The sequence below is a fragment of the Malaya genurostris genome, chromosome 3 (assembly GCF_030247185.1).
Source record: "Malaya genurostris strain Urasoe2022 chromosome 3, Malgen_1.1, whole genome shotgun sequence".
Lineage (NCBI taxonomy): Eukaryota > Metazoa > Arthropoda > Insecta > Diptera > Culicidae > Malaya > Malaya genurostris.
The window spans coordinates 301,752,357-301,765,016 of record NC_080572.1 but is presented as its reverse complement, the minus strand read 5'-3'; the positions used below and the strand labels follow the sequence as shown (position 1 = coordinate 301,765,016).

Here is a 12,660-nt window from a genome sequence, read left to right as displayed (position 1 = left end):
GATGATTCGCTTAACCGAATCCAAGGAAATTAAGCGCTTCTACCTGGGGGCTAAGAAAGGATTTCTAGTTGAGAGTGATAACGGTGCGTTCAATGATTGCTGTCCAATCTTATCTGTAAGTTTTGTATTCATATGATGTGGTGATAGATAAGAACTGTAAACAAATAGTTTATGACTTGGAGTGTTTCTAAGTTAAATACTTGTAAATATATAGAAACAAGGCCAAGGAAAAATTTCGGGTGCGAGTCCTCAAAATTCCAGTTTCCTCAAGAAGAGATTTCCAAATACACCAACAAAAAATTCACTGTTTTTATGTTCAATAGTTTTGCTTTTCTTATTTGCGGTTAGCACCAAAACAACATGATAAAAAAACCCTAAAAAATGCAGAATAAACATCTAACAGCTATGACAAACTTCCCCTCGGTAACCGTCCATGTTGTCCATCTGTTTGCTAAATGTCAAATAAAGATGATGCAATCTAAGCAGGCCAATCATCTCGTGTCGAAAACACTCACGTGTTTCGGTCAGAAAAAAAAACTTTTATGGTTATGTTACATTATTGTACTGATGCGTTCATCGAGTTAAACTTTTACTCTAGTAAACCAAGCGAGTGTCAATTGGATTGGACTCTGTATGTAGTCACGTACGGGTAAGGTAGTGATTAGCTCTTCAGCCGTAAAATCACCAAGCCCTTGGCCATAACATAATAATATTTATACACACAAAGAGGGCAGCAGTTCCTCGCGATAATAAGTTTAATGACAACACTCGCTAATGATACACGGTGAACACGTTAATCGCAGCGCTTTCATAAATTTAATGGTTCTCGTACATTGCAGCAAACAACCCGGCCCGGATTTACGGTGACTTTCTACCCCACCCAAACGTGGATATGTTTGCCTGTTTGGATGTTCGAGGAATCTCCGATGATTTTTTTTCGATGTGAGAACCGCGTGTCATTGAATAATGTAATTCAACATAAAACCGATTAATTTGCGTATAACAGGAAGTAAACAGGTGACGGCGGGAAAATGATTTGGAAATTTACATGGATTTCATGGATGCCCAATGTCTCCGGGGGCCGATTGTTATTTGGGTACGATTGTGTAGTGAATTATGCTCGTTGCTGGGGACGTGTTTTATGTTAATTCAATTGCATGAGAATGCAATGTTTGATGCTGTTTGATAAGAGAAGCAAATGAATGTGTTTTTAAATTATGATTCGGAACAGATTGATTTTTTTTCAATCGATTGTCTCTTTTCATTCATAGTTTACTTCAGTCGCGCAGGTTACATAGGAATCGAGGCCTACTGTGTCGTGGCAATCGATTGACAGCGCACACTAAACGCTATTTACTACCATTGATGGTTGGTGGTTGCGCACAACCAATTAAATCTCTCAATTAATAAATGCATGGGTTTTTACTACTTCGGAAAATGAATGGAACTTTAAGATTATTTAAAATATAAAAGAATGTGCTGTGATGAACAAAGCTAGCGTTCGGCAAAGGAAACATTAACTACCTACTAAAATTCAATTAAAATGAACAATCCAACCTGATCGCAAGGTGATTTCAATTACTACAAACAAAATCGAAGCATAATAGTCGGCACTAGCAACTGTGACAGCAGCTAAACATCGGTGTGTGCTGGAAAAGCATACGACTCACCCCGCCTCTTCGATCTGGCATTAGTGATGCGGAAGGTTATTCTCATCCTGTCCTGGTGAAGCTTATCTTCGGCTTCGGAACGTATCCTTTCAGACCGTTACCGGTGGCTCTTGTGTCTCTAATCTTAGGCACGTTGCCGCTTGTTATTCACACCTTCGTAGGACTTCTCGAGACAACACCTCGCATGCATTCAACAGCGCACCGTCTCGTCGTCGTCGTCGACGTTTGCTCACTAAAGCTTTGTTTATTCACTTTATTTTTCTACGCCACAACAGTTATTTTTTCATTACTGAGTATGTCTCATTCACTCTACGATAAGTTCGTCGGTATTATAAAAATAATCAAGTTTTCGTGGCGAAAAAGGATGAACGTTGTTGAGCTATAGCAGGCTACGACATATTCAAAAATATCAATCAACTCCCGTAATACAATTTTGACAGATCGATTGCAAATTTCGTTTAGACGTCATATTAACTAATTTAAAAGAGAGTCTCATTTTATCGTTGGAGCATATTTGCCATTCTAAAGCACCGGTAAACAATTAAATTTCTTTAAAGGCGATTTACAAAAACTCACAAGATATCGACCGAAATTTTTCGTAATAGGGGACTTAAATGCAAAGTATGTCCAGTGGAATTGTAGACAAAATAATCGTAATGGAAAAATACTTCATAATCAACTTTCTACTGGTAACTTTACGGTTCTTTTTCCCAGTAATCCGACTTGTTTCTCTTTCATGAGAAACCCATCTACAATTGATCTGGTTCCTTCAGATCAAAGTCACATTTGTAGTGAACTGATGACTGATTCTGACTTTTACTTAGATAAGGTAGGTTTAATCTTTCGCGGGATGAATGTTGAACAAATTAAACCATGTTCTAAACCTTTCTGAAAACTTTCTAAGGTTCTTAAGAAACTAAAAACAATCCTGCTCTCAAAAACAGAAATCAAATACTTCTTACAAATGACGAAAAAGCTCAAAAACTTGCTCAGCCAGCAGTTCGAGTGTGCACAATTTTAATTTGAACGTTGTGAGTTCTATTGAAAATGAAGTCTCACTGAAATATGGTTATATTTCAACTTAAGTATTGCTACAAGATGACACTACTGAGACTAACTTTGATGAATTTTGACGAATTTTGATGATCATTACGAAACTTAAAAACATGAAGGCTACTGGTAATGACGGAGTCGTTAATATTGTTATTAAAAATCTGTTTTTCATTAGCTTACTTCCCTAAGAGATAGAAAAACGCTACAGTCCCAGGTAACCTCCAAATTCTCAATTTGCTTTGCATGCATTTGTAACGTAGATTTAAAACTCTGCTGTCTTTAATCTGCTCTATATGCACATACGAAGCATACATAAGACTTGGTGGTTACTTGGGGTAATTCATATCCTCAAACCCGACAGAAACATCCAGTTTACGATTAATTAGTTTACTTTCTTCTATCAGTAAACTTTTTGAAAAAAAAAATTCTTGTTGAGAATGATGTCTCATGTAAATGATAATTCAATTTTTTTACCAAAGCAGTTTGGGTTTCGTCAAGAACATTCAACTACTCATTAACTTGTTAGATTCACGAACACGATAGTAGCAAATAAAGCTTCTCGGTTATCCACTGGAGTTACTCTTCTAGACATAGAAAAAGCATTCGACAGTGTTTTGCACGAAGGTTCAATAGCAAAAATGTCCGACTTCCAGTTTCCTATTCGATCAAAATGACTCAAAATTATTTAACTGATCGTACTCTTCAGGTTAGCTATCAGAATTGTAAATCTAAATTGTTATTCGTACGAGCAGATGTTTTTCGAAGCTCGAGCGTAGTTCAAATCTTGTATAAAATTTTCACTTCTGATCTTCCAAATCTACTCGTTGGTTGTCAGAAATCGCTATTCTGTGACGGTACAAGTCTGTTAGTCACAGGCAGTGCTGGAAAAAATAAAAATTTCGAAAATCACGACTGAATTTTTTCACAAGTGATTTTCTGACAAAAAAATCATCGATCTGAAAACTCACTTCAAAACAGTTCAGTACAATTTTTTGCAAACGCGAATCCCATTGATACTGATTTCACATGGCAAAAAAAAGCTCACTAGCGAATATTCGTCACGATGATATTTAAGAAAAAAGATCGCACATTGAATATATCAGATATGATTCTCGAGCAGAAGATTAATGGAAATGGCTACATGATGAATAAATTCGCTGATGAATAAAAACTGAACCTTTCTGAAAATGTTCAGTGCGCGTAGGCTGGCTGATAAGTGAATCAATAGTGGTTTAGTTTTTTCGGTTTAATCTGAATAGTGCAGTGTAATCAACCAGCTGGAATTAAAGCAGCCTTTTGTCGCTATAATCACTGTTTGGAATGTGGAAAAAAGTACGTGCATCGAAAATATCGCAGTTATTATTTCTCAGTTGCGGATTTATTCAGCTGAGATTTTTTTTATTGATTAAAATATAATAATTAAATCTTGCAAGTGTCAAACTGAAGCGTAGTGGAAATTGAGGATGCTAGTATCATGAATTAAAATCTCGGAAGTGATTTTTTCAATCACTGATTTTTTTTTAGAAAATCACTTTAATTGTCTGATCATGATTTTCCCAACACTGGCTACGGAGTCACCTACGAAGAAGCTTAAATATTTTCTGTGATTATCTGTCAAAATGGCAAACTGCATCAAATGCAGTAAAAACACAATTATTTATTTTTCCTCATAAGCCAATAGCTTCTTTTCTTAAACCAAACGATAATCACATTATCAAATTGAATGGCTTGGAATTGACATGGTCTGATCAAGCAAAATACTTAACGTTCAACGTATGACAAAAAACTTACTTTCAAGGATCAGATTGAAGGAGTCCAGCAAAATCTAATAAATATATTAAATGATTATATCCTTTTTATAAATAGAAATTCTAAGCTCTTTCTTAAGGAATAAATATTAATTTATAAACAAATTTTCAGACAAACCAATATGGTCAAGTTGTTGTTCAAAGGATTCAGAGTAAATTTTTGAATATGATTTTGAAGCGCCCTTCCTGGTTTAGTACAAATGAGTACAAAATTCCAACCAAAATCGATTCGAATCGATTCACTTTCTGTATTAGTTAATGAGTTAGTATACAAGTTTCTTTTTCCCATTACACATTATGAGTATGCTCACAATTATCCCTACAAAAAACATAGAATTGCGGAAGAAAATGGCGTGTTAATGGTAATAAAAAAATCATGTATATAATAGGGCTGAAAAGTCACCACTTGTAACTAAACACCCTTCTTAAAACTTAACAATTTCAATCTAAATCATATTGCAATAAATAATACATTAAAAAAAGAGAAACTGACTAGGGCATGTTCAGCAGTGTTCTTGCTCTAGATGCTAGATGAGTGTTACTTTTACATAGAAAGAAAATTTGTTGTTATTCTACGTCAAGTAGAAGTATTGTGCAGGTACACAGAAAGAAATAATGAAATTTACACGACATGTAAATCGAAAGTAAAATGTAATAGACATGGGTTGAATCGAGATTTTGATTGAAAACCTTCATTGATGCAAAACTAAATTGGATTGCATTGAATTTTCAATGAATATAACTGTATCTTTCAATTAACGCTTAGTTTGCAATTAAATTCTATTGAAACCTACAGAATTGTAAAGTAACTTTATGTTTAATTACCTGCTCTAAATATGTGCATGAAAATAGATGTAAATTCACAAAATATTTTTATCTGTGTATGTAGTGTTAGTTAAAAAAAAAATAAGTGGAAAAAACTTCAGAAATTTCGCAGCAAAACTAGTCCAACAGGGCTCCAACTCCTCATGTTAAAAATGGCTCAACAATGGACCTCTGTCTGCCGGGTTTATTAAACCCAAAAAATTCGGTTCAACTGTCTGTTTCAAAATCGGCAAACGAAGGTCCCGTGTTGGCCTCCCGTTGAACGATTGATTGGACGTTCATTGGACCAATGATTCAACGTATTGGACCAATGAAGGACCACCGTTGAACGTTTTTTCTAAGAGATATATAGAAAAAATAGTACGACATCGTATGCCAGTTTTAAATTTGACAGAAGAACTGTTCGAATAAATGAAACTAGAACGACTTGCTGGGGATACGTTTGCTCTAGTTTCAGTTCTATTAAAACTTCTAGCTGCTGAATTTGCTCTAAATGTGCGACAATAGACTGACGATGCTTTCAGGTGTCAATCTCAATGCCTGCTTTGATATGTCATGCCTCACTAAATTGTCCTGCTCTGTGAACTCGTAAAATCTTACTACCAAGCGCAAAGAAACCAAAATTTGCTTGGGATCCTAAGTGAACTCATTCGTTATGATTAATGTTGCGTAAAACAATCGACTGGATGTTGGACAGAGTTGCGAGATTCTAAAGAGTCTAGAAACCTTTTGCTAGACTGATAATAAACAGCCAAATTTTATTCGACAATTCAACAATAAACTCAACATAAAATCAACACATTTGCATACAAATTGATAAATCGTCATTTTGGCACCCTCCGGCGTGAGCTCTTTATTTAATAGGGAAACAATTTCTCATTTTTCGTTTGAAAACCGTACCTGGAAAGCGCACGGTAACAAAGTAATAAGCGGATTTGTGTGCGTGTGCGACTGATGGGCCAACGGAAAGGTGTACAACTCGACACGCACGCGGAGCCCGACTTCTATTGTTCATTGTGTCTGGTGGAGGCGGCGGTTGTGTGAGATAAAATAGTAGAAATAGGATAGGGCTTCTATTTCGGTACCGCGGGTGCGCGGGTCTGGTTGAAGATGAAGAGGCGTTGAAATTGAAAGCGTTCCAAAACACGGTACATACAAGAGAATGACTGCCAGGTGCGATCAATATTTAATAATAGTACAGTGTAAACAGCCACAATCAGCTTGCTTTTCGGGTTTTGCAAATTGATAGATGTTCGATCGTGAAACTTTTCGCTGAGTGGCGGTACTGCGAGGGAGAGCGGTTGCGGTTTGCTGACAGGGCTTAGCTTGATGGCGTTTTTACACCCCTCCTCCTTCCAGGGCACACAATTACGTTAGTAGAAATTACGAGTCATACAAATATACGTAACATGTTCGTCATTTTCTGGTTGTGAGTCATGTGCAAAGTCACGTTGTTTTGTTGGTTGGATTTTAAGCTGTTAAATTGATCACACCAGCCGGAAAGATGGTATCTGCTCGTTTAAAAGATTGTGATCTCAAGCGCTTGATAACAATCGGCTTCGGCACCGTAAATAATAGACAACAATCCGTTACCATCGATGTAACGAGAGCATAAACGTGTATTCATTACTGGTGCGCGAGAGAATCAACAAAGGTCGATATCGTCATTGAAGTCAGTTCGTTGCCGACAGCAAAAAAAAGAATACTCAGACGCATCATAATTGAAAATGCAATATGAAAGAGGATTGGTGCATAATATCCTGTGAAAACGTGCGGCCATTTTCCCACGACCTATGAAGTGTTTCTCATCCAGTTCCAGTGCTCTTTGCCGGTGTGAGCAGAGTCAAGTAGGTGCTCATGTCCGACTACCAGTCGGTGGGTTTAATTCATGTAGCATTTGGAGGCTCGGTTTTCGAGAAAAATGCTCGTTTGCAACTAAGTTATAAGATGCGTACCCGGTTGTGTTGCTAACAGTAGGTAAATGCACTGATGTTGGACTATCGCATGTGATAATGCGGCTAATGAAACAGTAAGTTTTTGTGATATTTTCACTTAGAAATTCGGCGATCGAAGTAAACAAAACAAGGGTGGGTAATGTTAGAGTCTTAACTGAGCTGACGAGAATACGATACGAATTAACATGTTATCATCAACTCGTATAGAATTTTTTGACTTACGGGTCGAATATAGGTGTTGAGAACAAAACAATATTTCTTTAAGTGGAAATTCTTGCTGGAAAAGGACCGCTCAGCTAAAGTTAAAGTAAATTTCTTCAGCGATCAGTTGTACACAGCTAGAATCTGTTCAATACTGAAGGGAATGAATTAGGTCTCATGAAAACATTTTTTTCGAAAGGAAGTGCGGCTAGAAAAAAGTGCGGAATTTGTCGGTTACGTCACTTATACCATTATATTTCCGGTACAGAAATCGATAGACAAATCATCTCCGAACTTGATTGCCAACCCAATAGTATAGGCTTTCAAACGAGCCTAAATTTGTTGAAATCGGTTAAGCCGTCTAATCAAATAAATACGATTTGTTCCCGTATATGTTCCCTTATACGTAGGTTGTTAATTATGTATTTAGCCTTGGCAACACTCAATCGTGGTCGTAGTTCACTAACCGATGGATTCAAAGAAGGTCGTCCAAAATCAGTTGTTTTGCTAGAAAACATCGATGCTGTGAAAAATCTGATAATGGAAGATCGCCATGTGACATACCGTGAAGTGAAGGTAGCCTTGGGCAATAGTGTGAAAAGATTATATGTTATTTTGCATGAACGTGAAAAAAATTTGTTCACGTTGGACCCCACATAATTTGACAATTCCTAAATAAAAAAGACTCGTGTCGATTGGTGCAAATAAATGCTGGAAAAAATCAATCGTGGTTCTTCAAATTGGGTTTATAACATCTACAGAGGTGACAAAACATGGATTTACTCATATGAGCCCGAAACTAAACAACAGACTGTATAGACAAGTCTGTTCCAAGAAGAACCGAACCCAACGAAAGTTGTTCGTTCTCGAAGCACTTCAAAGAAAATGATGGCTTGTTTTTTCGGTATAAACGGACATATCGCTACCGATGATTTAGACGTCAATTCGGACTGGTATACCACCATTTTTCATTCTTCATCACGATAATGCAAGCTCTCACACATCGGCTCAAACAACCTAATATTTGAGCACCCGAAACGTCGAACTGATGAACCACCCGCCGTATTTTACTGAATTGACACCTAACGACTTCTAAATGAAGAATAAACGGCACGGAATACGACGATTCAATACTCCTGAAGAATCTGTTGAAGCGTTCAAAACCGTAATTCTGTTACATTTTTGTAGAGAACGACCAAACGAGTAGCAATCCTCCTAGTGATGCGATAATGCCGTTCGCTTGTCACTAAACCAGATAGAATAACGATTTATTATTTTAGTTGTTTGACGTAAAGCCGCCATAACTAAGTTCAGTTTTTGCAATGACTGAGCAGAAACATATATTGGAGAAGCCAAATGAATGAAAAACGAACAGAAAAGATGAATTTTTGGAAAAAGATACGCTCAGAGACAGGACTCGAACCTGCGTTCTTATGCATTCCGTGCATACGCGCTACCATTTCGCCACTCTGAATCTTGTTTTAGTCACTCTAAAACGCCAAACAGACACAATAGCGCGAACGCGTGTTTGATGGACAGAGAAGATGTTTGGATATAAGGTATCGGCCAGGTGACGGCCAGGATGTAGACCATTTTCGATGTACGCGCTATTGTGTCTGTTTGGCGTTTTAGAGTGACTAAAACAAAATTCAGAGTGGCGAAATAGTAGCGCGTATGCACGGAATGCATAAGAACGCAGGTTCGAGTCCTGTCTCAGAGAGCGTATCTTTTTCCAAAAATTCATCTTTTCTGTTAGTTTTTCATTCATTTGGCTTCTCCAATATATGTTTCCGCTCAGTCATTGCAGATAGAATAAATTTCAGATTGATTTGGGTTATTCACAAAAGAATGCTTCAACGCATACGTCACTTGTTCGGTAGCATTTTCGAAACCGAAAAAGTCCTGGCATTACATTCCTTTTGTGGAATTTGGCCTTTCTGTTTCAACAGACTTCGCAGCCGATTCTTAGTGTACAGAATCATTGCATGGCTAGTACTATGGATCCTACTGACACGTTCGAAACCGAAAGTATCAGTAATAATACATTTGAACTTAATCATTGACTCCTTCACAGTCCAAGTCCATCGAAATCGGATGAGCCCTCTTCGAGAAAATTGACGTTTGTCGGCTAAGTCATTTTTACTACTTAGTATACAGAATCGGAAGCGTTCTGCATAATCAATTTACCCGTGGTCTATGGCCAAACTGCAGTTACCAAAGGAGCCCAAGTTTGCCTAGATCGGTTTAGCCTTATCTGAGATGGCGATATGTCGGATACGTCACTTATACTTTTATAAAAATGTGGAAGTGTCAGCCATTTGATCAGTATCTTTCAAATGAGTCTGATATTGTTGAAATCGATCCATCTGCGAGAGAATCGAGCGCATAAATGAGCCTTAGATAAAGAAAAAAACACATATACACAACGTCATGTAATTTTTAGGTTAGGTGATGACGATAGAAACGAGCAGACCAGGACTACCGATTGCTTCCAGTGAGCGTGACCGGACGAAAAACCTCGGAACCCAAACGTGTATCATCTTCATTTGCCTTTGTTTTCGTCAAATATTGATTCTGATAATCAAAACGACAAATTATTTGCGTTATCTATTTGAGCTACCTTTCGGATCCTATTGAATGATTCAAAATCTCGTGGGTATATCCGAGTGTGCCTAATTTGTACTGTACACAGTGTAAGGGAGAGTGTTCGGTTACCGGCACCCTTCTATTTTAAGCCTATAACTTCTTCTGACTAAGTGCATATCATGCGGACACATACACATCAATGGAAAGCTAAAGTCCTTAGCTAACAACTGATTAGTAAACTAAGTTGATTCATTTAATTGAAAGAACTTTATTATAAATTTAGTAAAGTGATAAATTTGGCAATTCCAAAAAAGGTGTTCGGTTAGCGGCACCCCAAGAAATTCCGCTAAAAATGTAAAAATATAAGTGAAGACTGCTATTATTCAAAGAAAAAACGGAATTTATTATTTTCGGAGACGTTTTGGACAAAAGTCTTCATTGCCCGATGGTGACTTCGCCTTGGCTCTCTCGGCCGATGATTTGGATGGTGGACCATCTGCTGAATGAGCAGCTAGATGTTTCGTCTAAACTTTGACTTGCTTTGTCTCGATAGCAGCCTGCATATCTCTGACAATTTTACACGATTTGACGAAAAAAAATGGGGTGCCGGTAACCGAAATCGGTTGACATTTTGAAAAATACAAAACAAATCTTTGGTTGCGAAAATTTTGATAGCATCCGGTATTAAATCACGAAATAGATCGATTTCATCTCATAAACCCACTCACCTTTCCGAGTGATGCTCTTCGAGTTATGATACTACAAAAAAGTCAGAAAAAACTTTTGTGTTGATTTTCGCGCATATAAAATTTGTTTTGAACACAGCAAAAAATACAAGCGTCTGTTTGCTTCGGTATTCGGCACAAAAAGAACGTGCTGCTATTACACATACTCACATGAAATTTGTCCGAATGACGCTATTTGTTTTCTGTCAAAAGTTATGGTGGGGTACCGGCAACCGAACATCTTCCCCTACTTTTGCTGTGCACTGTTTCATTTGGTTGCATACTCGAAGGTTCTTTGTTCAGTATCAGAAACAGCAGCAGTATATGAAATACTTAGGTGACCCGAACATGTGAGATAAAGAGTAAAATTTAAAAGATGAAATTTTTGGATTTTATCTTACTAAACCGCTGGACTATGGCGAACCTAGCTATAATTAACGCTAGTATCAAATAAGTGTTGATAAAGCACAAGTATCAAATAGTCCGATACCTGAGTGAAAAAGCCCGTAAAAAACATATTCTTTTTCATTATTCGTTCCCATTTTCATCGTACGAAGGTAAAAATGACTGGAAATGTTTATAAAGAGCAATTTTTGAGGAGGTATAGGATTTGATTAAAAAAATTGAGAAAATAGATAAAATCTTCATTGCTATCGATAGAACGATCAAAATTATTTATTGTTTGAAGATGATTTCATGCAAATGTTGGTCGCGGCTCCGCTTTAGATGGCCCATGCGCAAGGTCCTATTTTGGCACACTCTCTCCAACATATCGACCAGTATTTTACGAATAAATATTTCAATATTGGCTTCCAGTGTGTCAATCGTTGATAGTTTATCCTTGTAGACATGAACCTTAACATGGACCCACAATAAAGAGTTAAAAGTCGTTAAATCAATAGGCGGCCAATTGACGGGCCCAAAACGTGAAGGCGGCTCTCAATTTGGTCATTGTTTCGCGTGCCGTGTGGGATGTGGTACCGTCTTGTTGAAACCACACGTCCAAAAGCACGCCCATTTCTTCCATTTTGTGCAAAAAAAAAATCGTCAATCATCACACGTAGCGCTCACCATTCGCAGTAACGTCGTGTGGTTTCAAGGCTTGCACCAGCTGTATCTTCGCAAAATTTTCCACGTTCTGGAGTAACAGAGGCCCAATTGCTGCGAACGATGGCGAATCGACATATCCGGTCATCGCTGTAACACTGGCGAATACAGTCGCAACATTTTCTTCCGTCCTCACTCTACGTATGCGTGTTTGTAGTTTAATGTCCAATAGTGTAAACTGGGATCGAAATTTAGTCACAAGCTTCCGAATAGCTCCGTACAAACCAAAAAAACCTAAATGTTCATCTTTAAGAAAATTAAGTATAGCCGAGTTTATTCCCAGACACATACGAATCATTCGTCAGGTGGTATCTATACTTTTTAATTTAAGGTGTGCTTTGAGATATGATAGAATGTGTTTTTCTAGCCAATCTGGCTTGTTGGTTGACTCTGACGCTTTGAGTTGTAACAGAAATTTGAGTTCCAAATCGCAAATTTTCAAGCATACTTTTGCATTTGTAGGGAATAACTTTACAAGCGGACTACATATAAAATATTTGTCCCGAAAAGTTGTTCAAAGTTCAACTTAACATGCGTTATGGCGTCCATCAGTATGTAACCAAGGTGGCTCGTGAAATTTGAAACAAAATCAGTTGAAATGTTCCATTTTCGCATTTGATTAGCTACAGTCAAAAACTGTCTTTGAAAAAGACGACAGAAACTGAGATAATTAAGTGCACAAGTGAACAAAACGTTCTAGAAATGAGCGAATCCGATCAACAAAAGCTGG

General features: G+C 37.4%; 1 protein-coding gene across 6 annotated transcripts in view; it reads right to left on the bottom strand.

Moving 5' to 3' along the window:
* The window catches only part of LOC131435823 (sorbin and SH3 domain-containing protein 1), a 200,937-nt gene that overhangs the window by 17,111 nt on the left and 171,166 nt on the right, over window positions 1-12,660 (bottom strand). The window contains exon 2 of one of the 6 annotated variants that reach the window (XM_058604041.1): window positions 1,671-2,059. The exons of 4 other annotated variants lie outside the window; for them this stretch is intronic. In XM_058604041.1, the coding sequence (XP_058460024.1) occupies window positions 1,671-1,716 (46 nt within the window). In that variant the 5' untranslated portion in view covers window positions 1,717-2,059. The remainder of the gene's footprint in view (window positions 1-1,670; window positions 2,060-12,660) is intronic. One more of the 6 variants, XM_058604042.1, reaches the window with a different exon arrangement.